The following is a 26,277-nucleotide window of genomic DNA, read 5'->3' on the forward strand; positions in this document are numbered from 1 at the left end:
ATGCATTTTGCTTAAATAGACATAAGTGACTTCACTTCACTCATGATGTAACTTGACACTATGACTAAAGACAGTCTGCATGGCTGCTGACTATTGCTGCTGTAAAAGATACATTTATCAAGATAACATTCTGATCATTTTTAAGGTCTTGACCTTCTATGTAAAGTGCCTTGAACTATACAAATAAAATTGAATTGTTCTTCATCTAGACAGTATAGAGATGTCTGTGATTTATTTTCACAAAGTTTGATTGCTCCATGATTGAGAAACTGATGTTTAAAGATGATGTATTTCCATTGACTGCAATGGGTGACATACTGATAAATTTAAAAACATTTTCAAAGATTCTGTTATTGAGATAAAATTCAGAAATATTTCACGTTGCATCTACCAAGACATGACAATTTTGTCATTCATTTTTCTGAACATTGGGAATTTATTTAGTGAGAATTTCCAGTATCTGTTTACAGAACTGTTTACTGTAAAAAATGTTGATGCACTGTGGGCTCAATATTTGATAAAACAATAATCTGGTTGGATCTTTTGTGGAAGACAGTCTGATGATGCAGTGTAGCAAATTTGGTGTCAATTTATCCAAAATTGTAGGAGGATATAGGTTAATTATTATAGATAAAAACTATATATTTTTTACAGTTTTTCTCAAAAAGTGTAAACAATTGAATTGTTGTAGTATTGTTTAGTATTGGAATTCATAGTTGCTGCCAACTAACTAACTATAATTTGGTGAAAATTGCAAAGTTCTAGTACTTACAGTTGAGTTGCTATGAATTTTCAATTTTTTTAACTTCAGACGGTTGTTGTAGCATCACCATCAGGACGATTTGCCCATAAAGCCAGTTGAGCACTATTGACATAGGACTGGACCTATATGCTTAGTTTGGTTTATTCATGCATGGGAAGGTGGATTTCCTCGGAAGAAGAAAAACATTGTGAGAGCAGCCTGGCCGCTAATTAAAAAGGACATCATTGTGGCAATGGACGATGCCAACGGGGTCCCCCAACAGCAACCAGAGACGAACCACTCACTTTTCAGCATTATTTATTTGAGAACACCAAACATAAATTTAAAAGAAACATAAATTGTCCAACAACCTTTTCAGGTTCCTCAGCCCAGTGTCCTTGTCCTCCTCATGTTCCTCCTCATGTGTCTCCCCTGGCAGCTCTGCTGCTGCCTTTTTAATTCAGGGAGACTAAATTGGCCAACAACTCTCAGCTCCACAATCATTCTGTTTCTCTAAGACAAGTTTATACTAGTATTTTTCTCAGAAATACAATGGAAAGAGCAAGTGGTCAGACCCCTTCCGTTTGTGCACACTTTATTGTGTTGTAGATTTAATTGTAAACTGTCACTGCATAGCGGGTTTAGTTGCTATTTCACCTATTGCAAAATTATTATGTGTGTTGTCAGACCATTCTTTACCGATGATAGATTACTGTGGAGATAAGTCTGGCTATGCAAGACCACTGTTAGAGTGATTGTTGTGTTCTTCGTCCCTGACCAAGGCCCTTTTTCCCCTCTACCTCAGTTTCACTGGACAATCAACTGTAGCAGGAGTCCTGGTTGTTTTAAATGTTATTAATTTTGCCACAGTACAACTCTAGAATCAAGTTCTTGACAGATCTCAGGAAAGATTTTAGCAGGAAAGGCTGTGAGTACTTTTGTAAATAAGTTCGGTTTTAACTTTTATTAAACTGGCAAAACAATTCCAAGAACTTTACTTTGTTATCATAGGTTATTGAGTGTAGATTGCCAAAAAGCTTGATTTATCCATTTACATTTAAGTCTACAACAAAATAAAGTGTACAAAAAGTGAATGGGTTTAAATGTTTTAAATGTTTTCGAAGCCACTGTCTACTGGATAATGCAATATCATATTTTCTGTCCCTACTGTGTGCAGAAAAAGTACCTGCCTCCTTCACCACCAGTCAAGCCTATATGGGAGCAGCCTCTTCCAAGAACCCCACCTTCGCCTCCTTCTGGGGGGGATTCCCACATCATCTCCAGAGACATGAAGCAGAAGCAGCGCTCCCTGGAAAGCCTGTTTGGTTCACAGCGTTCGCAGCAGGCTCCACCTATCCCAACTGACCTGCCACCAATTCCTCCACCTCCAACATCCACCTTGCAGGACATCCCTGACCCACCATCCATGGCTGCTCCATCTCTCAGTGAGTATTGCTTTTATCATATTTTCTGGACGTTGTGTTTGCAAGGAGATTAAGATCTGAATCTGTATGATACTATGTTTCAGCTGTCAAATGCTGCCAACTAGCCAATAACTGAAGAATTTTTCATTTATTGTTTATTACCTGAAGACATGATGCCTGAAGAGGACAGCATTCGGTCTGAGTTTCAGCGCTTTTCAGCAGGGGTCTACTTCTCTTACTCCAACATGCTGGGAAAACTGTTCATGCGAAAAGAAGTAAGAAATAAACATGCACAATCACACTCAGGACTTTATCAGGAGTTTTATATTAGCAATAGGATCAGGTGTATATTATCAAAGGCGTTGCTCATAGTGACAAATCCAAACAGAATTATTACCAGCTCTGAGCGTCCCCTTAGTTCTACAGAGCACTTTAGCATCTTTTATCACCTTGTTTTGCTAAAACCTGAGGAAATATTGGACGTATTCATCAAGAGGCTTAGCCAGGAACAACTTCAAATTAATGCTAATTTATTGATTTTGAGTCCCTGAGAAAATAAGCAGCTGTTTGCTCACATTACTTTAAAGCTGACATTGAGTCAGTGTTATGTTTTATAGGTTTAAATGTCCCACTATTAAATTAGGGTCATTATAAATTGAACCTCCAAGATACCATTATAGCCTTCACATGGTCTTCACACAAAGCAGTGGCTCGGGACAACACATAAAGTGCATCAATACACAGCAAAAACCACATGCGTCCTAGAAAATGAAGTATCCAAGATCCTATGGTAGAAGAAATTGTTAATTTCCTGGACAGTTGAAGGGTATTGACAAATAGGACAGTGACGTATCCAGACAATTTGTCTTCTGGTGTTTTGCCTCTCAGGGTTGTACACAAAGTTTCCTAAATAAATTTACTTAGCTCTTTCTTTTATACTTGTGTGTACTACCACTCCTTTTTTGTTGTCTCCGTTTCAAATCCACCTACCGGTAAGAGTCAAATCAAGCAGCTTGCTAGATGTGCATGTCCATACAATGTGTAGGGGAGATTTTATATGGGGAGTATACATTGGCTCCATTGTGACTTACATTTACCAATAACAATCCTGTCTATTCAAAATATTAAGAAAAGAAGTTAAATACATAATAATATAATATCAACATTTACATTATTTTTCTTCTCGCTGCTCCTTTTCAAAGAAAAAACGTTTGTTATTACTATATATATTCGGTGTGAAGTTTTGTATATGAGAGTTGACATATTACTTATTATTATGACTTTTATATTATACATAGATTAATATTTATGGCATCTTTTAATCTGCCTGTAACAATAATGCCTTTTTATTCCTCATGGCTTTTGAACTAAACACTGTACTCCTATAAAATCCTGCTTCTCTAACCATTATTATTATGTATTTGTCTGCAGGTGTTTTACCCTAGAGAGATGTTCAACCATCCGTACATTCTCAATCTGTTATGTGAACAGGTTGGTGTAGTTTACTAAGAAATTATTCTACAGTACCATTCAATTCTAAACTAATGATCTCCCTTGCACTTGCACAGATCATGAGGGACACATACTCTGACAGTTGTGTGAGGATCAGCAGAGAGGAAAAGAGGAAGATGAAGGACTTGCTCTGTGAGAGTTATGGAGTTTTGACAGATTACTATTGAGTGGGATACAGTTTTTTAAAATGTGGATTAAAACGTTGGTGTTACAAGTTAACCGAAACTATTTGCCTTGAGTTAGTCAGAGGCAGTACACGAAATATCTGTGTACGTGCAGTGGATCACATCTAATTTTGTTTTGTAGCAAATTTCAGTGTGGGAATGACTATAAGCACCATCCAGGATGACAACATGAAAAAAAGGATTGTCATTGCTGCTCGAGACAACTGGGAAAACTACTTTAGTCGACTATTCCCTGTGAAGGTGAGTTGTGGTAAAGCTTGGGATAATGTGGGATTGGGAATGTGGGATGTGGATGTGTTAAGCATCTCAGTATCTCTAATTTCATAGATAATTTCAAATACAGTAACAATTCAAAAGCTTTAAATGGGTAATAAACATTTAAAAAGAGTAAGAATGTACAACTAGAATAAAAGCAATGAATGAAATACAGTTATAGCAGTTACAGTACAGTAGTAATTTATAAGTCACCTAAATGCAACAAATGAAATAAAAGTGTGGTACTGGAACTTATCAATCAAAACCACAGGACAACAGCTGTTTAAAAGGGGTAATAATGGCTGTTTTTGGTTACCATCTGTTAACCAACAAAACAGTTTCACCCTGTTTGGATCAGACTCGAACCAACTGTTTCCTAAAGATTTAAGAACTTCAAGAAGATCAAACTAGAATTGCAGCACCGCAGTTGTGTGCCTCTGCTAATCAGTGGAGTTTCTGTCTACATATTTCTATATCATTTTTCCCCCCAGATTCTTAGAAGGTGATTGTGACCTTTACCTCTGACCACTGAAATGTCATCACTTCATCTTTGAGTCCAAGTGACAGATAATCAAAACTTCTCTCAAGTCTGTGTTGCGATATCACATTTAAGGGGCATTTGTTTAAGAGGTCACAGTGACCTTAGACCTTTGACCACCAAACTCTAATCATGTCATTCATGAGTGAAAAGTGAATTGTGCCAGATGAAAAAAAAAAGATTTCCTACAGGCAGTCCTGATATATCACATTCACAGGAATGCAAGTTCTCTGTGACCTGGACCTTTAGGCACCAAAATCTAATCAGTTCATCTTTGAGGCTAGGTTAATGTTTTTTACAGAATTTGAAGACATTCTCTCATGCTGATGTTAAGATATCATGTTCAAGAAAAACATTAACATACTTTGTGAGGCCACCGTGACCTTGACTTTTGACCTTTGGCTATCAAAATCGAATCATTAAATGTTTGTGCCAAATTTGAAAGGATTCCTTGATGCGTTCCAGAGATATCACCCTAAAAAATGTGCTTTGTGAATGCGATATCTTTGCAACGCCTTTGCACAAACAATCACTTGAACTTGGATTTAATTTTGGTAGCCAAAGGTCAAGGTGGCCCCATAATGACAAACAGATTATTTTTAGTTTTTTTTAAAAACTTATTTCATTATTTCCATTATTGTAATGAGATTTAAGTTTTTATTTAAATCAGTTTGCAAAAAATAGCAGGAGTAGTAGAAGTAGCGGGATTGTGATAAAGAAGTGGTGATAAAGTGACCATTGACTTATATTAAACGGTATGGTAAATGGTATAATACTAATATCTATGTATGTTGTTGTTGCAGTCAAACAGTGGGGATGCTGAGCTTTTGGGTGTGTCTCATCGTCGGATTCATCTCTTGAAGGTAGCCAGAGCATCAGGCATCAACCCAAAACATCTCTGTCTGCTTAGAAGCTACAGGTAAAAATGCAGCTAACATATCAGAAGACAACTCTCATTTCCTCCTAATCCTTCTCTCCGCATACTCCTCTATGAGTTCCAGTGCATCCATCACGCAGCATTACGCACTAGTGTACTTCAACAGTACTTTCTCCGATGACACTCTCTAAGTATTCACTCTTACACGTCCCTCAGCTGGTCTCAATCCCTTGATGATATTGACACCCCTCCCTTTTCCAAAACTTCCCTGGCCTGTGTAACTAGGTAAGCCCATCCCCCTCGTCTGCCAGCCATGCCGAACAGCCAATCAGGAGACCGTGTGTGCTGTGACATTTCCTCCCCCCAGAAAAAAAATATTACGCTAGACTAACATTTAACAACTTTTTTTTTTATTTGACTGGTTAAGCTAAAATTCACTAAGCCTACACAAGTGACAAAAATTATCAGAAAGGCTTTGTTTTCCTTTAATTCGTTATTGCAATACCCTCATTGACTTTCCAATGCACTCTCCTTAGCCCCTGGACAAGGAATCAGCTGCAACGTTGTTTTTGCCAGCAATATGCTTGACCTCAAGGCTGTATGTGTGTAGAACCAGACTCCAACGGAACACCCTAGCATTTGCACATCCAAATTTAGCCAGAAACACCAAAGGATTGTGGTCAGAGTACACCACGACCTTCTCACTGCTGGCAACATAGATCTAAAAATGAATGCTAAGGCCTCTATCTCAATGGTTGAATTCACTTGCTGATGTTTATTGAGCTTCTTTGAGAAGTAGGCCACTGGTCTCTCACAACCGTCCTCCCTTGCTTGAAGCAAAATGGCTCCAAATCTCACATCGCAGGCATCCACGCAAACTTTTGCACAAAGCTGGGAAACACAGCATACCTTCTTTCGACCGCACATATGGATGTGCCATCCTGGAGGAGCTGGACTACATGGGCAACCTGATTGGGCTGCAGGTACCGCCTCATGCTACCAGTAGTGACAAGGACACTAGCAGAACACAAAACTAAAGAAGAATCAGTCAGTGGCCACCACATGTAGAACCATTCCCTTTTTGAGGGGTGTCTTGCTTTTGTCTCTATTGCACCTGTTGTCACTTTCATTTGCACCCAAGCAGGTGAAATTGATTCACAATCAGTTGTGCTTCCCCCAAATTGATATCCCTGAAGTTTAACTGACTTGGTGTTATACTGTGACAAATAAGTGTTCCATTCTTTTTTTGAGCAGTGTATTATAACATCATAAAGTTGATGGAGAACATGTTAGCAAACAGTTGCAGCAATAACATTCATTTGTAGTTGTGTTTCTGTTCCACTGATGAATTTTAGTCCAACATTCATCCTCCAGTTCTGTTTTTGGTTTCTGTTTGAGAGAAATACCTGAAAGTCATTTTACATGTTAATGTGAGCATCTTGATTAGTGCACCTTAAATTCTAAAACTGTTACACGTGTTAGGACTGGTCAGAGAACCCACAAGCAGCACACATCGACAGAGACAGGTAGTGGCTGCACTCCTGAGATGAGACAGGAGGGAGCAATGGATGGAGGCAGCAGTCAGGCAGAGGAACTGCAGGTACAGAGAAACACAGGGTTACTGGCTGGCAAAAACAACATAAGAATATATTTCCAAGAATGGCTGGAAATGCGACTGACTACAACAGTCTATGATTGTTGAGGGAGGAACCAGGTATTTGTAGCTGAGCAGGATGATGGTGATGACTGGCAGTTGGTGGTCTCCTGCACACCTGACTCGACTCCAGTAATCCACACGCATACGCGCACACACACACACGCACACGCACACACAAAGAGGGGGAGAGAGACACACTGTAGCTAGGCAGAGTTGGAGGCCCTGACAACAGGCATTGTCTTATATTTATCTTCTGCTGTATTCTCCCCAATGTAGTTTTGCAGAGGTGCTCTCAGTTGACCACCAAGGTGCAGGCAGTGTGAAACTGGAGCTGAAGAATGAAGACTTGCTGCTGCAGTCCAACAGAGCCCCTCAGATCACTGCCATGATCCAATTATTCCTTCAGGAGCTCATCAAGGTAGAATTCTATTATCATCGTACATTTATTTATCTGTCCTTTTGATGCTTTGTAGCAACGTTTGGCAATGTGACCCCAGGCATGTATTTTAGCCACAACCCTTTTAGTCCATATACTATCCTTCTGGACATCCCTCTCCATGCTCTCTAGGACTCAGGTCATGTCATTGCCCTGAAGAGTTTTGTGACAGATGACAAGAGTCTGCTCAGTTTCTGCAAGGGTGACATCATCAAAGTTCTACCAATGGAAGGAATCCAGACAGGTGAGATCATTTAATGGCTCCTTGAAATGTTGGATTAAAGTAAGGCATACCAAACCCTTGAAACTACCACATTGTTGGATGCATATACACATCTCCTAATCCATCAAATTACTTTTTTGTGTTCCACTAGGCTGGTGTTTTGGGACCTTGGGAGGGCGGTCTGGTCTTTTTCCAGAAGATGCTACTCAGCCATCTGCAGCCCCGGACTACCACTCTCTCCAACTTGACCAAACAGATCCAAAGAGAAAAAGCATGAGAAGCACTAAAGTGGTCAGTCCACCCAAGGGACTGTCTCCTGATCCCAACAGCAGGCATATGACCAGTGCTGATTCAGAATGGCCTAAAAGAGAGGCTTTGGTCCAGGGATCAGTCCAGAGCTCAACTCAGGGCTCAGTCAATGATTTGGAGATCCTCTCAGTTATGGCTAAGTTTGCCATTAAATACTTCAGGTATAATAGAAAAACGCAAATTATATAGCTCATTCTGCTGAGGTAATTCAGATTCCTATAACGTGACATAGCTAATTCTGTGCTACCATTATTTGTTTGTTAAAGAGTGGGGAACATGGGTCTGCCAGCCAGTGGAAGGAATTTTTCAGAGGTGGTTCAGCACACAAAGGTAAGACAGTACAATACCTCAGATATAATAATTTTTTGTAGATTAACAAATCTGTACATGTGTATAATAACCCTTTGTCTAAGCTTGGCTGTCTGTTTAAAATGCTGGAATCACTGCTTGACTGAGGTACATGCCTCTCAGGAGAAAAAATGTCTTTCAGCTGCAACATTCAGGCTTGAGACCTGGGGTCTCATTTATAAAACTAAATCACAGTCCACCTGGAAACATTCGTACTTGGATCTGCCTCATACTCCGCCCTCTACACGCCCACTCTCAACCATAAATGGTCAATGCAAAGCTCCTCATGAATATTAAATGATGCTGCTGACCAATGGGTTTCCAAGGTGACTCATGACAGAGTCACGGCATCAAGCGATGAGAAGAGGAAGTGAAACTTTCTGACACTGACATCGAGGTGTTTGTTAGTGAGGCGGGGGTGAAGAGCGATTTTATGGGACAGCAGTGATGTCACTAAGAAAATACACTGATACTCTGCTGCTGCTGCTGTGGATAATACAGTGAGTTAGAGTGAGGACGATAGAGAGAATGGAGCCTGAAATAAAAAAGATCCAATTCAAAGTTGGAGGCAAAAAAACACACTGTCAGAATTTGAGGGGAACTTTTTGTATCTCATGTTCGTATTTTAATCATCCAAAACTGCAGGATTATTAAATTCAGAGACCGGTGTGATGTCCTCAATCCTTAGAATTTAACAATTATTATTATATGCTCGTGTTTGCACTGGGATGGTTCGGTTCCGTCGGTCGATCTGTGTGATACTGGACTCAGTTCAGCACAAAGATCACAGATCAATAGAATCTATATCAGCTGATCAGACATCGCTGAACCCTCGCTTCCTCCTCATCCTTCCATTCACATGCATCCATCACGCAGCAGTGTCACCACAGTATTTATTTATTTAGAGCAATTGAACCGATTACCTCACATCAGTGGATCCTAACCTCCACTCTGGGATACTATTTGGAAAGTGAATAGTTTTTCTTCATTTCTTGTAAGTGATCTCCTGTGCTCTCTGTGCACTCTGTGCACTCTGTGCGCTCTGTGCGCCTGACGGCACAGTCCCGTTCACTGCAGTGATTTGATGATACACGCACAGTGTTAGAAGATATTATTAAAACCTATTAATGACTCGGCTCTGTAACTCCTCTGTTTAATGGAATCTGAACGTAATTTGCTGTAAGTTGTTTTATATATTTAAAAGGTTTCTGTGTAACAGATATGTCGCGCGAGCACAAGCTTTTGGTTTTAATGTAAATGATGAAGTGGATCAATAATCTGGTTTCAGTTCACCACCTCACGTCTGCGTCGCCACTTTCCCGTCTCCAAAACGTTCGTACGCATGGGTCAGAGTTCGCTTGGAAATGCGCAAATTTTCCCGTAAAGTTTGTTTTTATAAATCCCAACGTTTGCGTGAGAAGTGGCGTACGTACGTTTCAGGCTCCTGTTTTGTGCGTACGCAACGGTTATAAATGAGACCCCTGATCTCTAGCATCCTGCCCATTGATGCAAGGTGGGGCACATGCTTTATTAGGTTTTTCTTGCTCATATTTCTTCTATGCTGCATACATTTCATGTGGGGCAGAGCATTACAGGAATCTACAGCACCACACAATTTCCTCATGCAAATCTGTGGTCAGGTATGGACCTGCAGCGAGCCCTGATACACAGACGTTGGGGTGAAAGAGAAGAGAGCCCTGACACATTTTTTAAATTTACTTTTTCACAAGGACACCTGTTTTATTTATTAGGCCTTGCTACCAAAGTTTCCAAGATATTTAACATCGTTAGTGAGTGCAAAGTGAACAACCATGTCAATGAAATATCCTAAGTAAGTACAACTAACTGCACTTTGTTCTTGTTTTATCCAGGTCCCCATACAAGAGTCCCTCATTCTCTACAGTGATCCTGAAATCAATAAATTATCTGTCCAGTGCTTCATGAGTGAGTGTACTCACACGAACCATGCTAATATACACCAGGATCATTGATGTTCCTCTGTCATGCTTCCATTTGTTTGTCCTTCTAGACTTGATGCAGTTCATGGGTGACATGCCATTGAAAAAGGATAAAACCCAGTCAGACTGCCTTAGCCACATATTATTGGTCAGTCTGCATTCAAACTGTGTATATGCAAGATTTATGGGTATCAATCAGACTTTGGGATTTAAAGAAGTGTTTCTCTGTTATGTTCAGCTAGGGAAAGAAAAGGAGCTGCTGCAAGATGAACTTTACTGCCAGGTCATCAAGCAAACCACCAACAACCCAGCCAAGTGAGTCTGTGGCATTTAATGAATTTTGGAAATATTTTCAATTACATACTACTACTAAGTAACAACAGGAATTTAAAATATTAATAAACTAACCCACATGGATCTGCCTCTGTAATGGTTTACAAAAATATACCATGTTTTAAAGTCTGGATCAAATAACATGAGCTTTTGATGGAAGAAGAAAGTTTGGACATACTTCACACATAAATAAATTAAAGTGCTACATAAATTCTGATAATTTTTTTAACTGTCCATTTCGAGTCTGACAATGCAACAAGAGTGAAATATTAAATCAGTAGAATATGACTGTGTAATGGTTGCGAGTTATATTTACTATCCTATCATTTCTCGGTCCAGCTAAAAATCTAGGTGTCACATACGATTCTCATCTGAATTTTTAAACACACGTTAATGAAATCATTAAATCCGGCTACTTCAATCTACGAAATATTTCCTAATTAAATTAAATCAATTAAATCAATTCTATCTCTCCCTGATTTAGAAAAGCTAATACATAGCTTTTCCCGTCTGGACTATTGCAATGCACTTTTCTACATGCCTTAGTCAAACCTCAGAAACTCGTTTGCAGCTTGTTCAAAACACTGCTGTCCGTACTTTAACTAAAACAAACTGTAGGTCTCATATCACGCCAAGCCTTGCATCCCTTCACTGGTTACCAGTTAAATTCAGGATTGATTTTATGATTCTTTTCATAACTTAAAGCTCAACATGGGCTCGCCCCACTGACATTTCGCAGCTCTGACTCCCTACAATCCCAGTCCTTGTTAGCGGTCCCTAGGTCGAGGCTGACTACTCAGGGAGACCGGGCTCTCTCTGTCAGGGCGCACTTGTACATCACTTTGTAACCTTGTTTAGATAAGTGCTATACAAAGAAAGCTATTGTCATTATTATTATATTTAAACTTTGCAACAAAGAAAAATAAATCCACCATTGCTATGTTTTTTTGTTACAACTATTTTCTGATTGTTGTATGTTGTCTCCACAGATCCAGTTGTACCCTTGGTTGGCGGCTACTCAGCCTGATGACTGGGTTCTTCCCTTGCTCTGGTACTCTGCAGCCATCCATCACACAACACCTACACAACATCTCTCAGGACTATGAACATCCATACCAAGGTAAGAGACACACAACATAGTACATACACACAGATATCTCTTATCAGTAATTAAAACAACCTGCCATGTATGTTTTAAAAAAGACAGTTAATGTTTAGGTAGCTTATTCAATGCACATCTTCTTCTCAGAGCTGGCATATGTGTGTGTGGATAACCTTCAACGATCTCTCGATTTCGATGGTCGCCGAAATATCCCCTCACAGATCGAGACGGAAGCCATTCTGGTAAGTTAACCAATGCACTGGTGCATACAAAAGCAAATCCTTCATTATGTATTTTATCTGCTGCATTCCATCATTCCATCATTATCTGTCTGAGGACTGTGCCATGGTTTTCTGCAGGGTGGCAAAACCTTTCGACGCATTCCCATCCAGCTACCAGGAGGCGGGGATTTCCCAATGAAGATACACAGCTTCAGTGTAAGATGCATTTTATACAGACTGATTTAAAAAAAAAAAGAACAGTACTCTTTTGTTTTCAATTAACATTCTTTGTGGTTTGTTAATCTTCATCAAGATGGCATCAGATGTGGTAAAAGAGTTCTGTAAGGAAATGGGCATCTCAAATCTCACAGAAATCAAAGACTTCGCCATCTTCTGCAACAGACATAAAGGTAAATTAGATTATGATGTATTATAATAGACATAATGACAAGTCATAAATTGTGTAGTAAAGTTCGAGGCAGACTTACTCTTTGTTCAGCTTGTTGTTCGGTATAACAAGCCATTATGCTGTGTTAAACATGATCCTTTTTGGATTTTATGCCCTCTTTCTTCTCTGCCTCTGCAATTTGTACTTCTTCCTCTGCTTCTGCAGGTTAAATGCTTTGGCAAAGGGGGATTTTTGGTATAGCTCACACTAAAACAGAAGTTTTTGTCAGTCATGTTCAAAGGATCAGGTCACTCAAATTACATGATTAATGCATTTTCTCATCTAACTCGAGTAGTATCTAGACCTGTCATGGGAAGGGTGAGGCCCTGTGCATAATTGGTGGTGTGACCAAGCACACGCACAAACCACAGCATAATACACATACTGTATCCATTTTAGATTAAATGTTTTTTATATACAGTGTAGTTGAATGCTTGAAAAAAAACACACAAACAAGTAAATGTTTTATTAACAGTAAGATGTAAATGTTTTTCTACTTAGTTCACAATACACAGTACGATTTTACCACAGCACTAAGTACAGTTAACAACATGACGCATCTCCGACAGCAGAAACTATTACTCATAAAGGGTGCAACATCCTCTGCCCTCAACCGTCAAGAAGAGTAAGGAAGAACTACAAACTACATCCCTTTTAAGATTTTGGCGCCTGGAGGCAGAAGGTCAAGGAGTCATCTCAGGTTCCTGTAAATGTGATATCTGGCCTGCCAGTATAGGGAATTTCATTATAACTGGCACAAGTCACTTTGACTCGTGGATGACCTGACATGGTTCTGGCCTCTTGAATGTGTTATCTCAACACTGATTTGAGGGAATTTCTTTTACTTTTGATCAGTTGTCACTTGGACTCAAAGATAAAGTGATTGCATTTCAGTGGTCAACATTAGCATTCATTAAGGGCAGGAGATGATCAATTTTGATTTGAATAATTAAAATTTGATCATGAAACAAATGCATAAAGTCATTGCTGTTAAGCAGTGGTTTTGTGGTGCCTGGAGAAGTGGTAATAATAAATAATTTATTTAAAGCAGTACAACCGGCAAAGGATAAATGTTGCATGTTATATACAGTGACATGTAAGACTACTCTTGTATATTTTGTTCACCCAAGAATGGGCCAAAAGTATTTTCACATTGTCATTTAATTTCTGATGCAGATGCAGATTTTGCATCAATACTGGCCCACAGACTTATGAGTGAGACAACTATATGACTTTGCATTTTGAGTCAACTATTCCTTATTCCATTCACACATGAAAACTGGACAATCAATCTCTCAATTTGCAAGTAGAAAATGAGCCAGTAGTTTCTTGAGTAAACTGTTACTTGGAACAGCTCATTTGCATCAGAGAGTGTACACCATTATTTGTCAAGGGGTAGTTTTCAAATAAAAATACTGTCTAAATACTACAGTTTGCAAGTATTGCAAATATTACTATGTACACACCTTTGCATGCCCAAACCAACAAAAGCAACGACTACAAAACAGTCAGAGGCAGATTAAGGCAGGTCATTCTTTTGCTGTCGTACGAAGACATTTTACTCGCAGCACATTACTGAATGATGCGCACCAGAGGGCGGTAGAAAAAAATGTGGATTGAAAAATATGTGTGGAATACACCATATACCTGTGATATGCTGCACTACAACACTGCTGTTAAGGTTTTGAGGAATACTGGTTTCAGTAGAGCTGTGTCAGCCAGACTGCAGTGCTAATGTGAAACCTGTGGCTGTTTTTATTTTGCTCTTGTGTGGATGGGGACCTCTGGGAAACACTGGTTTGAGTTGGACAACTATGGAGAAAATGATTCCAGCCAGAGAATCTGTTTTGAGAGGATACTTTTTTTGTGTGCGGTTCTGAAAATAAACAATGGAAAAATAAATGCGATCTAAATATACACACTAAACGAGGCAGAGGAGAAAATGCGTTAATTGTCCCTGCAGAATTACTGCTCCGTCCATCACTGCTTCAACCGGCACTAATTTGATATGTTTTACAAGCCTCTACTTTAGAGGTGCTATAGTCTAGTGTTACTCGTAGTAAGTCTGCAGTGCTATCGACTAGGTCAGTGGTGAAACAATTAAATAACTGGGATTACGTCGAGGGCCAAATAGGGTGGACAGGATATTGGATAAAGTGCAAAAATAAAACATATTTAGGCAGGCTCTTCTTTTATGTTCATGAGCCTGAGCCAGATGTTTGGCATCTTTTCTTGGCTGCCAGTTCATTATTGTTGTTATTATTGTGGTTAGGTTCTGTGCTGTAGAAACCCTCAAGATGGAGTGAAGGTTTGCATCAGTGAGACGACTCCTGTGCTTCTAGCCGGGCATTGTGCACCGTGGCTCGGTCAGTGGAGCCTGTGCACTCCGCCTGGCTCTCTGTCCTTCAGGGCTGTGTGCACTCTTGGTCGGCTAATGGAGCCTGTGCATGCCGCCTGGCTCTCCGGCCGGAGCGAGATGCAGAGAGAAAGACGGAAGGAAAATGAGAGAGCGATAAGCCTGAGAGACACGGTGAACTTGACGGGCAGGCACTAGGATCTCTTGAACACTGGACAAATAATTTTATATTATCAAATACTCTGCGAGTGAGTGGAGTGGAGAGGAATGCTCGCTCCGTGTGCGTCTAGCTGCACGTTGCGCATCGTGGCTCGGCCTATGTAGCCCGTGCACGCCGCCTACCTCTCACTTGGCGAGTGGAGAGGAGCGCTCGCTCGCTCCGTGTGTTCACAAATAAAAAAAGGTGCATTCCATTTACCGGCGGGCCAGTTAAGACATGTCATATAGACATATGATATTTTATCGCAGGCCGGATATAATTGGACCACAGGCTGGAAGTAGCCTGCGGGCCTTGAGTTTGACATGTCTGGTCTAGATAATCAACCTCAGTTGATCAGAACTAAGGTTTTTAAAATTGCCTTCTCCACTGGTTTTTACTGGGACATAAATTGAAGTGTCAACTGGGTAGCAGTGCTAGTGGATTTTGTGTTTCTTTATGATATGTCCCAGTGGTAGCATGTATAAACTGAACTATAAAGGGCCAAGGATGAAGCCTTGAGGGACACCCCCTATCAGAGGGGCCACTGAAGAGGAGGCATTACCCATGACTACAAAGAGAGTTCTGTTTGATAGATAGGATTTAAACCAGTCTGGTGCAGTGTCTCTAATGCCAACCCACTTTTTACGGCGATCCATAGGGTTATCCACTGTGTCAAATGCTGAACTTAAATCTAAAAGAATTCAGATCAATCACCAGCATCAGCTGTTAGTAAAATTCCAATAGTTACTTTAAGTAGTGCTGTTTTAGTGCTAGAGCCTTCCCCACATTCTGATCTAGTTCCTCTCTTCGCATGAGTGACCTCCAGGTTTCTACAATACAATACAACTTTATTGTCATTTTACACCGAGATTAATTATGCATCAATTTGATTCAATATCAATTCATTTAGGGATATTTCAGTGTATAATACCAATATGAAAGACATATCATGATACCAAATTTTGTTGGATAATATAATGTCCCAGAAATTATGATGAATTATACTATTGTCATAATTTTCACACCCCTGATATTATGATAATAATATAGCATAATTATACTAACAACCCTTATGTTTAGATAAAATCTAAATCACCTATTAGAGGGCAGAAGTTGGTATTCTCTGTTTAAAACATGGTTGGAGGAGATATTCTTAGCAAGCCTGAGCATGCTCTTATTGTGGGCTGCTTGAAAAAAGTGAGCCACAGGCTGGCCAATAATATTTGTTTTAGTTTTTGAGTGCAATAGACAGGCAGCTTAACCAGGCTGAGCTGCAGTAAAACATGACACTATGGATCACTGATTTAAAAAACGGAATAATTATCTGGCTAATGTATAATAAATGAGATTTAGATTAAGTTTTACTGGATCATTTTAGAGAGGTGTACATCGGCCTGAATTGTATTAAATACACATACAAATTCAAGAAAAGAGCTCTGGCATGTTTTAGGTTGGTTTAGGTTCTTGGTTATTAGATGCACAAGTGTGACAACTGCATCTTCTGTGCTGCGACCTCGCTTGTAGGCAAATTGAAAAGGATAATGTGTATTACCGTTGACAATGTTGAGAGAAGTGGCTCTAAGAGTCCATGTCCAGGGTTGGAGGGGTGGCCACAATTTGACCTGCAAGCCTCAGAGTCCTGGAGACGTACAGGCCCTGGAGAGAAGGCAGGTTGCAGCCAATCCCCTTCTAGTCAATCTCCCACCTGTAGGCAGACTCGTCCCCACCAGAGATGAGTCCGATGAGGGTGGTGTCATCCGCAAACTTCAAGAGCTTGAAGGACTGGTGATCGGAGGTGTAGCTGTTCGTGTACAGGGAGTTTTAATTATAGCAGGAAAGATAAGTTTGAGATTAATTAGTCGTGGGCAACCGACGGTTGTTACGTTAAGTCAAGCTGGAATATAAGTAATTAATCAGTTTAGCAAAAATGGGAAAATCACCCAAAAGGAAAGGAATCTGGATCTGCTTTGATTGATATTTTTTTAAAGGATATGTTTCAAGAACATTCCACGTATTAGCAGATCAGTGTCCTGCCCCTGCTCATCACTGCTTTGCTCCTCCACTGTCAGATGGAATTGTGCGTCCCCTCCATGCTAAGGAGTATCTCTTTGACTTTCCGCTGGATGACAACTCCATCTTCTTGTCTCTGAGGAGAGTGATGTGGAGAAACCCTCTGTCCTTCAAAAGTGACCTCTATATGAATTTCCACTATCAGCAGGTAACAAGATGAGTTCATAGTAGCCAGATATAAAAGTACTTTTCTAGCCATTGGTCTGGTTTCAGTGTCGTTGTTATTTATATACTAACTTTCTGTGTGTGTGTGTAACTCTAGCTCCTGGGCGACTATTTGAGTGGGCGACTGATCCTTCCTCCTGCTGCAGGGGGTTCCTCATCAATCCAGCACATGGCAGAGCTCTCAGCTTTGCAGCATCTGGCTCGAGGTCAAGGAAATCAGCCCTCACTGTGAGTCACACACACTGATCTCAAAAATCCAATACTGATCAATGTAGGAATTTGACATTGTGGAAAACCAGCTCATTGTTCAATCACATCCTTAGTCTTCCTAATGAACAGAATTAAAAACAATCTTATTACTGAGTTAAAGAATAAACAAATCCCTTACTGTCTGCCCAGAACTCTCAAAATATGAAATATCTGGACATTTTTGTCTTTAGGCCCCCTTCACATTAAAAATATATTAGTTTTAATTTTAAAAGGTATTTCAACTGACTACATTTATCTAAGTAAAGTCTTAAGTTACAGAGAGTGGCACCTATACATAAAACAAGGTTTTCATTACCTGACTTTGTCTTGTCTGAAAAAATTGGTGCAAAATTGGTAGTCAGCAACACTTATTGTCAGTTAGAGTTCCACCATGTTGTGGGTCCAAGAAAAGATATCCTTGCTCTTACTTTTCACCATTGTTGTTTTTCGTTACAATGAGGTGAGTGGAGAATCTGCTTCCTGTTTACGCACACACACGCCCAGTGTACGTGAATGGTCACATGACATCTGTTTTCTGGTGTGTTATGGATGGTAATTATTACTGATAAAGTAAATACGTGTTACAACTGATAACAAATAAGGAATCAAATGCAAGACCCACAGAAAACTCACAAACAGTTCCTATAAACAGTTTTTATTAAGACATATGGGTTTATTACGCCGATAGGCCGTCAAATCAGGCAAAAGGCAAGGTCAATAAACAAGGCTGGGTCATACACATCATTAAAACATCTGTTTCAAGTCATTGCTATTAGTGAGACTTGGTGAACAAAGGGATACAAAGTCTGGCATTCCAGTGCAACCAATGTAAAAAGTTAGACTGGAGCCCTGCTTACTCCTGGCTGAAAAGCCACCTGGAAAACACACAGCAATGTGTGCAAATCAATGACACCCAATTTAGGATGGTCACTTGTGGAGTACCACAGGGATCTGTGATTGGTCCATAACTTTATATTAATAACATTTGTAATGTTACAGAGTTGTTAAAGTTTGCTACTTTTGCAGAAGATACCAATATATTTTGTCCTGGAAATCCTCAAGTTTGATGAAAAACAGAATTTTAATAATTCAATTATAAATTAACATGAAAACAACATATTGAAGAAAAGATTTCAAAGTGAATAGCAAGCCTGTACAAATCTAGACACAATAAATCATCACGTTTTGCATAGTATTTATTGTTCACTAATACTTCCTTATCTATGGGTGAAACTGTGGGGGTCAACATTACAATTTTAATTCAAATTGTATTACTAAAGGAAAAAGGCATACATATTATCAATAAGGCGGGTTACTATGATCACACAAAATGAACTATTTATAAAATCCCATACGATGAAATTACATGATTTGATATACTATAAAATAATGCAATAAATGTTTAGAGTTAAATCAAAGTCACTCCCAAGTTGTGTCCAAAGTAATTTCTCAATTCAGGAGAGTAAATGTGATTTAAGAGACGTTTGTAAATTGGTGGTACAAAAAGCAAAACAGGGGATCACAAGGTCAATCTGAAGTATTGTAGGACAACTGCATCTATATCAGCATCTTATTCTGCACAGTGAGCAAGTCAGAAACCTTGGTGTCACTATCAGTTCAATTTTATTTATTTATTTATTTTTATTTTATTTGTATAGCACCAAATCATATTATGCATTATCTCCTTAAAAATTATAGAGAAACCCAAAAGTTCCCACGATGAGCAAGCACTTTGGTGACTGTGCAGAGAAAAAACTCCCTCATTAACTGAATGAAACCTCTGGCAGAACCAGACTCGGTGTGGGCGGCCATCTGCATCGACCGGTTGGGGTGAGCAGAGACAAATGGGGAAGAGAGGAGAGATGGGTGGAAAAGAGGGCAGAGATAGGGGGGAGGAGAGAGAGGCGAGATAGACCAGGAACAGGATTCAAATCTTAACCTCCAGCATGAAGACAGAATCGCGGGCTGACCTTATATATACAGTCTATGGGGCTGACCAGCGGAGAAATGCTCGTCCCGTGTGAACAGCCAGGCGGCTGTGCGCTTGAGCACGGCGCTGCGCTGCCTCGCAGCTGCGCTTCCGCGTCCGTGTATACCCGGCGTAACTACTGTAACCCGGCGTACAGTAGAGCTGAACACTGCGGAAGTCTTCCACACAGCTGGCAGTGTGGCGCTGACACAAATTCCAGCTCACGCACGGGAGAGCGAGCGGTCGCTCCCGAGCAGCTGCTGCAGCCTCCCAGTCCCAACGATCCAGACAAATGCCACATGTGAGTGAATCGCGGGCTGACCAGCGGAGAAATGCTCGTCCCGTGTGAACAGCCCGGCTGCGTGCTTGGGAACGGCGCTGCGCTGCCTCGCAGCCTCGCTGCCTCCGGTGTAAACCCGGAAGTAACGAGTGTGGGGGGACGGGGGGGGGGGTGGGCCAAGACCATGTAGGGAGACTTCCAGTTCCTTGTTACGAAACAATACCCAGGAAGCGCAATCGAGTCGCTCAAGCATGACGTTTCTGACTTAGAGGAACTATAACAAAACGCGCGAGTGTTTTTTCCCCAGAGTTTTTGGGTTGGTAGACATGCCAGATACCCACATTAACCTGTAGAAGCACTAACAAAGTGGAATTTGCATGCTATGTCCCCTTTAAAATATTACTCCTCCTTTACAAAACTCTAAACATATTTCTGACTTGCCAACTGGCTGCAGCCCAATCAGACCTCTCAGATCATCGGGCATGTGTCTCCTTGATGTACCTAGAATTAAAACTAAATCAGGTGAAGGTGCAATAAGTCACTATGGTGCTGCTCTCTGGAAGAAACTGCCTGATGACCTGAGATCTGCTTCAACTGTATTTTCTTTTAAAAGCAGTTCATTTCTTTTCTCTCAGGCTTGTATGCTCACAAGACTCAAAGCTCAATACTGAATAGATGAACTGACAGAGAACTAGGGGAAAAACCCTGACTCAATACAAAACTGAAAATAGACATAGATTAAACAAATCCAAGGTGGGGCAGGTAATCAAAAAAGGTCACAAGGTAGACATCGACAGTAAGTGAAATGCTCCAAAACAAGAAACAATGGTGAGTACAAAATAAAACAGGAAACAACTAAAAATGTAAAAAAACTGAAAAACAAGTCATAAATCAGGGACCAGATGAAACAAAATGATCATATGGACAGAGTTTAGTTTGAAAACGAAAACATATTACTGTGGATGTAGCCTCTATCTAAAGTTAAAGAACACACATACCAACACCAAAAGTATACGACTTTTTGTGGTTTGAGGTCATGTTAGGAGCTGGTTATATTTCTTGATTAACATCAGTGTATCCATCCACTGAGCACATATAAGCATAGATTTGGTTTTCCTCTGTGTATAGTCACAATAGTAGTAGAATTGGCAACCTCATGGGAAGCGGCACACAGTTATTTTACCATATTATAGTAACAACACATACCTAATATGGAGAAACATATGGAATGGAACTGCTTTACTTATACACCAAACTGTTTAGGTCATGTAAAAGTCATCCAAAAGTCAAAGTGGTTTAACCTTTTAGAACCCACATTTATTTTATGTTGACAATTTATGATTGTATTTCTCTAGGCAAGAGATAAAGCAGTACCTGCCCTCACAGGACGGATTCAGCAGTAAAGCTGAGGAGATCCACTCCTTCTGTCTGGGTCAACTAGCTGCAATGCAGTCTCTCAGCCCTCAAGATGCCAAAACAGGCTTCATCGGTAGGTAGTACTTCATCTGAGCTACTCTGTCTCCTCTTGTCTCCTTTTTACATGATAACTGATGACAATTATATTTGCCTGAACCTTCTGTCTTTCAGAGTTTATGAGCAGTCTGCCTTTGTTTGGTTCCAACACTTTCTTGGCCCAGAAGGTGAGCCAGAGTGGCTGTCCCTCGCCCTGTGTGGTCAGCATAAGCCAGGAGGGCGTGCTGTTTCTTGACCCTAAAACACAGGTACATGTATAAACCACAGTATGGACTAGGGATTTCACAATTCCCAAAATTTAGCTTACTCAAGTGCAAGGCTGCTAGCACTAGGTTACTACAGTAGTATTTTAAAATGCTAACGTTATCAGTGTTTCTTCTAGGATATTCTTAGCAGCTGGGGCTCCCCACACGCATGAGGCACATCACAAGCACCTCTGCTCTTTTCTAATCACTCACATGTAGAACTGATCTTTACAATAACCTGCTGAATTCATATTTATGTTCCTGGATAAACAGGGGGGCACTTCTTCTGCAACAATGAAGTTAAAACACTGCATTGTGTTATGATCTGCAGGAATAACTTATCTCCTGTCTGCGGGAGTAAATGTGTGTCTGTCATGCTTCACACATTATTCAGTTATTAACCGATGATGTTGAATCATGAATCCGGATCACTCCAGTCACTTAAACCTTGATGTCCTGGCTGTGCGCGCCACAATATGTCTCGAGTTGTGTGTGTGTTGGACTTTTTTTCAATGTGTTTAAATATGTCTCCTAAAATTTAGCACGAATCAAACAAACACAAAGTAAACTTCAGTACTGTTCAGGTCCTAATATCTAAATAAGTGTTGGTGTTTATTGGTTTAAAGTGATCCAGGTCATTGGGGGAGTGAGGAGGGAGGACATGCGGCAGGGTAATACAGCACAGTACAAGGATACTGGACATGTAATGTCTGTCTGCCTGATCCAAGCAACAGAGGCAATCATTTTGCGGGCTGGTTTTGTTCGGTACCTACTGCAAAATAAAGAGTGCCGTGACGTTTTTTAGAATTTCGGCATTGGCTTGGTACCGAGGTATCGGTTCTTGTGACATCCCTAGTATTGACAGTGGACCAGGGTTCCCGGCTTCACTCTCACTTTTAAGTTTAAGGTTTCAACTACCTTTGCACCATTTGTCATTTCTTAAATTAATCCAAAACATGTTTAGGGGCTCAACTTACTCCCAACTAGCTTTGCTGAACAGAGTAGGATTTAGTGCCCCTTAACAAAAATTTTTTTTTTTCATCTCATTGTGTCCATTTCACATTTGCAGGGATTTTAGAATGTTTATTTAGTCTTACACAAGAATGTGAAACAAAACCTCTATTAACCTCTATGAGTCTATATACACACAAAAATTAAGGGAACACTTAAATCACACATCAAATATTGATGAACAAATTATTCAAGTTGAAAACCTTGACTGATGTACATTGCATAATTTTTTAAGAACAAAACTATGTAGCAATGGTAAATGGAAACCAAAATCCAATGAGGGCTGGATTCAAAATCTGAATTTCATCACGGCAACTCATAATGTGACTCAGTAGTGTGTACGGCCCCCTTGTGCCTGTATGCACTCCCGACAAAATCTGGGCATGCTCCTAAAGAGTCAGTGGATGGTGTCCTGGGGGATCTCCTCCCAGACCTGGAGCCGGGCATCTGTGAGCTCCTAGACAGTCTGTGGCGGTACTTGGTGACGTTGGATGCACCGATACATAATGTCCCATTGCTCAATGGATTTAGGACAGGGGAACGTGGTGGCTGGTCAATGGCATCAATGCCTTTGTCATCCAGGAACATGCAAAACAATTCCCTTTTTGGGGTTGTCTTGCTTTTGCCTCTCCATTGTACCTGTTGTCACTTTCATTTGCACCAAAGCAGGTGACATTGATTCACAATCACTTCTAAATGTACAGATTGATATCCCTGAAGTTTACCTGACTTGGTGTTATACTGTGACGATTTAAGTGTTGCCTTAATTTTCCGAGCAGTGCACAATGACTGTAAATAAATATGGACAACATAACAAATTACCAAAAGTGAAGCCAAAATATCTTGATGGCCTCCCAAATGGCTAGCTGCAGTGTTGGTCATAAACTCTGCCCCCTATATGTTCGAAGATGGGACATGGGTCAAACTAGATAATCAAAGTTCAGGTCAAATAGTTTTTTCCAATAGATGGTTTCTGTCATTCCATCATGGTTCTTATCACAGTAATGCATATTCAAGTGTTTTGTTTTAATTAGTTCAGTCAGGACCATTTTCATAAAAATTCATCACAATTTGCCTCATAGGGCTTAACAGGGTGTGACATCCTTTGCCCTTATTTGTTGAATAGAGTGAGGAAAAAATAATTAGGAAAACCCTTTTATCAGGGAGGGAAAACGCAGAAACCTAACAGAGAGTTTCAAGTGAATGATAAGTCTCCTAAGAAAGACAGAAGTGCAATAGATGTTACAAATAACAGAGTACATCAACAAAATAGCAACATTTAAAAAATGCATCAAGACAGTGTCTACATAAATGGAGAGGTGTATTAATGTTTATACAAAAGAAAATGTTTGACAGAGATGAAGGGAACAGCAATGACAATTGTAATGATGGCAGGATTGTCAGTAATTGTAAATGTATGTGAGAAGGCATATTTAGTTGTAATCATAATCCATGATCAGCTGCCACTTCAATCTATGATGTGGTCTGCTGTGGCTGAGAGGATAGAGTGGTAGTCCTCCAACCAGAAGGTTGAATGCCGAAGTTTCCTTGGGAAAGATGTTGAACCCCGAATGGCCTCTCATAAATGTAAGCGTAAAACATGGTGAAAATGACCTCGTTTCTAGTCAAAGATGATTGTAGGGGCTTGCAGATACTTGGATGACACCACATGAGCCTAAGAGTCCACCAGAAGTGGCTCAGCTAGCGGATGTTAGCATTTCTGACGGTCCTTGAATGCACCTCGTCGGAATATTGCGTTACTGTTGGGGACACATGACACATGGAGCTTCTATTTTCTCTTTTCCCTCTTCACATGAATGTTTAATCAATACGTGTTATTGACTTGACTTCTTTCACAGAGTCCTTGTGCTTTATTGTGGCAGATCTGGGATCGCAGCTGTGGCCACATCAAACATTGTGATCATGGATTGTGGTCGCAGCTGATCATTGATTGTGATTACAACTAGATTGCTTAGATATACAATATGCCTTATCACATATACTTCAATCACTGGTAATCATTACAATTGTCATTGCTGCTCCATTCATCTCAGTCAGACATTTTCTTCTGTATAAAAACTTTAAACATTGATACACCTCTCCATTTCACCTAGACACTGTCTTTTTACATGAATGGTGTAAATATTGTTATTGATTGAGAAGATTCCAGTTATTCAATATCAAAGAAACAGTCCTAAGGATAACACACTGATGGATAACTGGCTAGCGGGCAGGTGTATTGGCGGGATCATGATCACTACTGCGGAAACTCTGGCTTCAAATGAAAGCACCCGTATCTTGTGAATTCATTTTTGTACAGTGGGAGGAAGTGGAGATTTGTTGTCCATCTTTATTACAGTCCTTGATTCGAAGTAGCATTTGACCTTTGTTGGGACACAGATCTTTCTACTGATAAAAATTCCAGCAAATGGTTAGAATCCCTGGTGAATAACAGAACTATGACACTGATTGTGAAAAAAGGCCAGTATCACCCATCTGATGATTAATGTTTCTTTCCTATGTAGGCGCAGGTGTTTATGGTGTCTTTGGCAGATGTACAGTCCATGCACACCATCCGCCCAAAGAGACAAGGGAAAGTGCCAGCATTCAACATCAGTTATGGCAATACAGCTTATCCCAAAAAAGTCACCATTCATCTCAAACAGGTAATGACTACAGTTATGATTACAAATTCAATTTTTGTGTAAAACTTCATCAATCATATGGATTCACCTGTGGAATGTAGTGGGAATGTGATCAAGACCTGAGAGAAACCCTGACATAATGGGATGATGCAAAATTTAATCTAGCATCACATAGCTTTACAAAGAAAAAAAAGAATGTCTTGGTTTTCTAAGCAAAGGTAGGTTTACCACATAAATACTTTTAGAAAGGTAATGCCAACAAAACACCAAAGTATCTGTTAAATTGCTAAATTGCTGTGAAATCTGGTAAACAGTGACATTTCAAATAGACTGGTCAATTCTGGAGATTTGTGCATACATGTTTGATCTTTCAATCTCTCTTTCAGGCCAAGGAGATGTGCCACACCCTTGCTCTGATCATTGAAGAGTTGATCCAGCTTTAAGATACCAGCTCCATTTCAAATCACCTGTAAACACAAACACACACGTTTGTACATGTATCTTAGAGAGTGTCCTCTCTAAGATACATAATACATTCCCTAGCTCCTTACCCCAACCTTAACCATCAAAACTAAATGCCTCACCCTAATTCTAATCTGATACATGCTGCACTACACATGCTGCACAACAGCAGGAGAATATGTCCCCTTCTCACTCAGAAGGCGGCGCAGGTTCTGGTCCAGGCTCTGGTCATCTCACGCCTAGACTATTGTAACTCCCTCCTGGCAGGTCTACCTGCTAGTGCCTTCCGACCTCTGCAGCTCATCCAGAATGCAGCAGCTCGACTGGTCTTCAACCTACCTAAGTTCACTCACACTACTCCGCTCCCTTCACTGGTTACCAGTGGCTGCCCGCATCCGTTTCAAAACATTAGTTCTTGCGTACCGTGCTGCGAACGGATCGGGTCCAGTCAACATCCAGGACGTGGTCAAACATTAAAACCCAGCCCGTTCACTCCGCTCTGCATCTGCCAATCGGCTTGTTGCTACCTCACTGCGAGCTAACCACTCAACGAAATCATGACTGTTAACTGATCAGGACAGCAGA

The 26,277-nt window shown here is 40.3% G+C and overlaps 1 protein-coding gene across 1 annotated transcript in view; it reads left to right on the forward strand.

Annotated features, from left to right (window-relative positions):
• myo15b (myosin XVB) overlaps positions 1-25,904 on the forward strand; it is a 100,106-nt gene extending 74,202 nt beyond the window's left edge. The window contains exons 42-64 of the mRNA XM_047338416.1: positions 1,920-2,187; positions 2,335-2,441; positions 3,598-3,657; positions 3,735-3,810; positions 3,985-4,103; positions 5,460-5,575; positions 7,467-7,608; positions 7,759-7,870; positions 8,001-8,334; positions 8,425-8,488; positions 10,378-10,450; positions 10,536-10,612; positions 10,703-10,779; positions 11,787-11,917; positions 12,047-12,141; positions 12,259-12,336; positions 12,434-12,530; positions 17,193-17,341; positions 17,456-17,586; positions 21,212-21,345; positions 21,444-21,577; positions 25,111-25,251; positions 25,617-25,904. Of these exons, the coding sequence (XP_047194372.1) occupies positions 1,920-2,187; positions 2,335-2,441; positions 3,598-3,657; positions 3,735-3,810; positions 3,985-4,103; positions 5,460-5,575; positions 7,467-7,608; positions 7,759-7,870; positions 8,001-8,334; positions 8,425-8,488; positions 10,378-10,450; positions 10,536-10,612; positions 10,703-10,779; positions 11,787-11,917; positions 12,047-12,141; positions 12,259-12,336; positions 12,434-12,530; positions 17,193-17,341; positions 17,456-17,586; positions 21,212-21,345; positions 21,444-21,577; positions 25,111-25,251; positions 25,617-25,673 (2,772 nt within the window). The 3' untranslated portion in view covers positions 25,674-25,904. The remainder of the gene's footprint in view (positions 1-1,919; positions 2,188-2,334; positions 2,442-3,597; positions 3,658-3,734; positions 3,811-3,984; positions 4,104-5,459; positions 5,576-7,466; positions 7,609-7,758; positions 7,871-8,000; positions 8,335-8,424; positions 8,489-10,377; positions 10,451-10,535; positions 10,613-10,702; positions 10,780-11,786; positions 11,918-12,046; positions 12,142-12,258; positions 12,337-12,433; positions 12,531-17,192; positions 17,342-17,455; positions 17,587-21,211; positions 21,346-21,443; positions 21,578-25,110; positions 25,252-25,616) is intronic.
• The last annotated feature ends 373 nt before the right edge of the window (positions 25,905-26,277 follow it).

Source organism: Hippoglossus stenolepis, chromosome 21 (genome assembly GCF_022539355.2).
Source record: "Hippoglossus stenolepis isolate QCI-W04-F060 chromosome 21, HSTE1.2, whole genome shotgun sequence".
Classification (NCBI taxonomy): Eukaryota; Metazoa; Chordata; class Actinopteri; order Pleuronectiformes; family Pleuronectidae; genus Hippoglossus; species Hippoglossus stenolepis.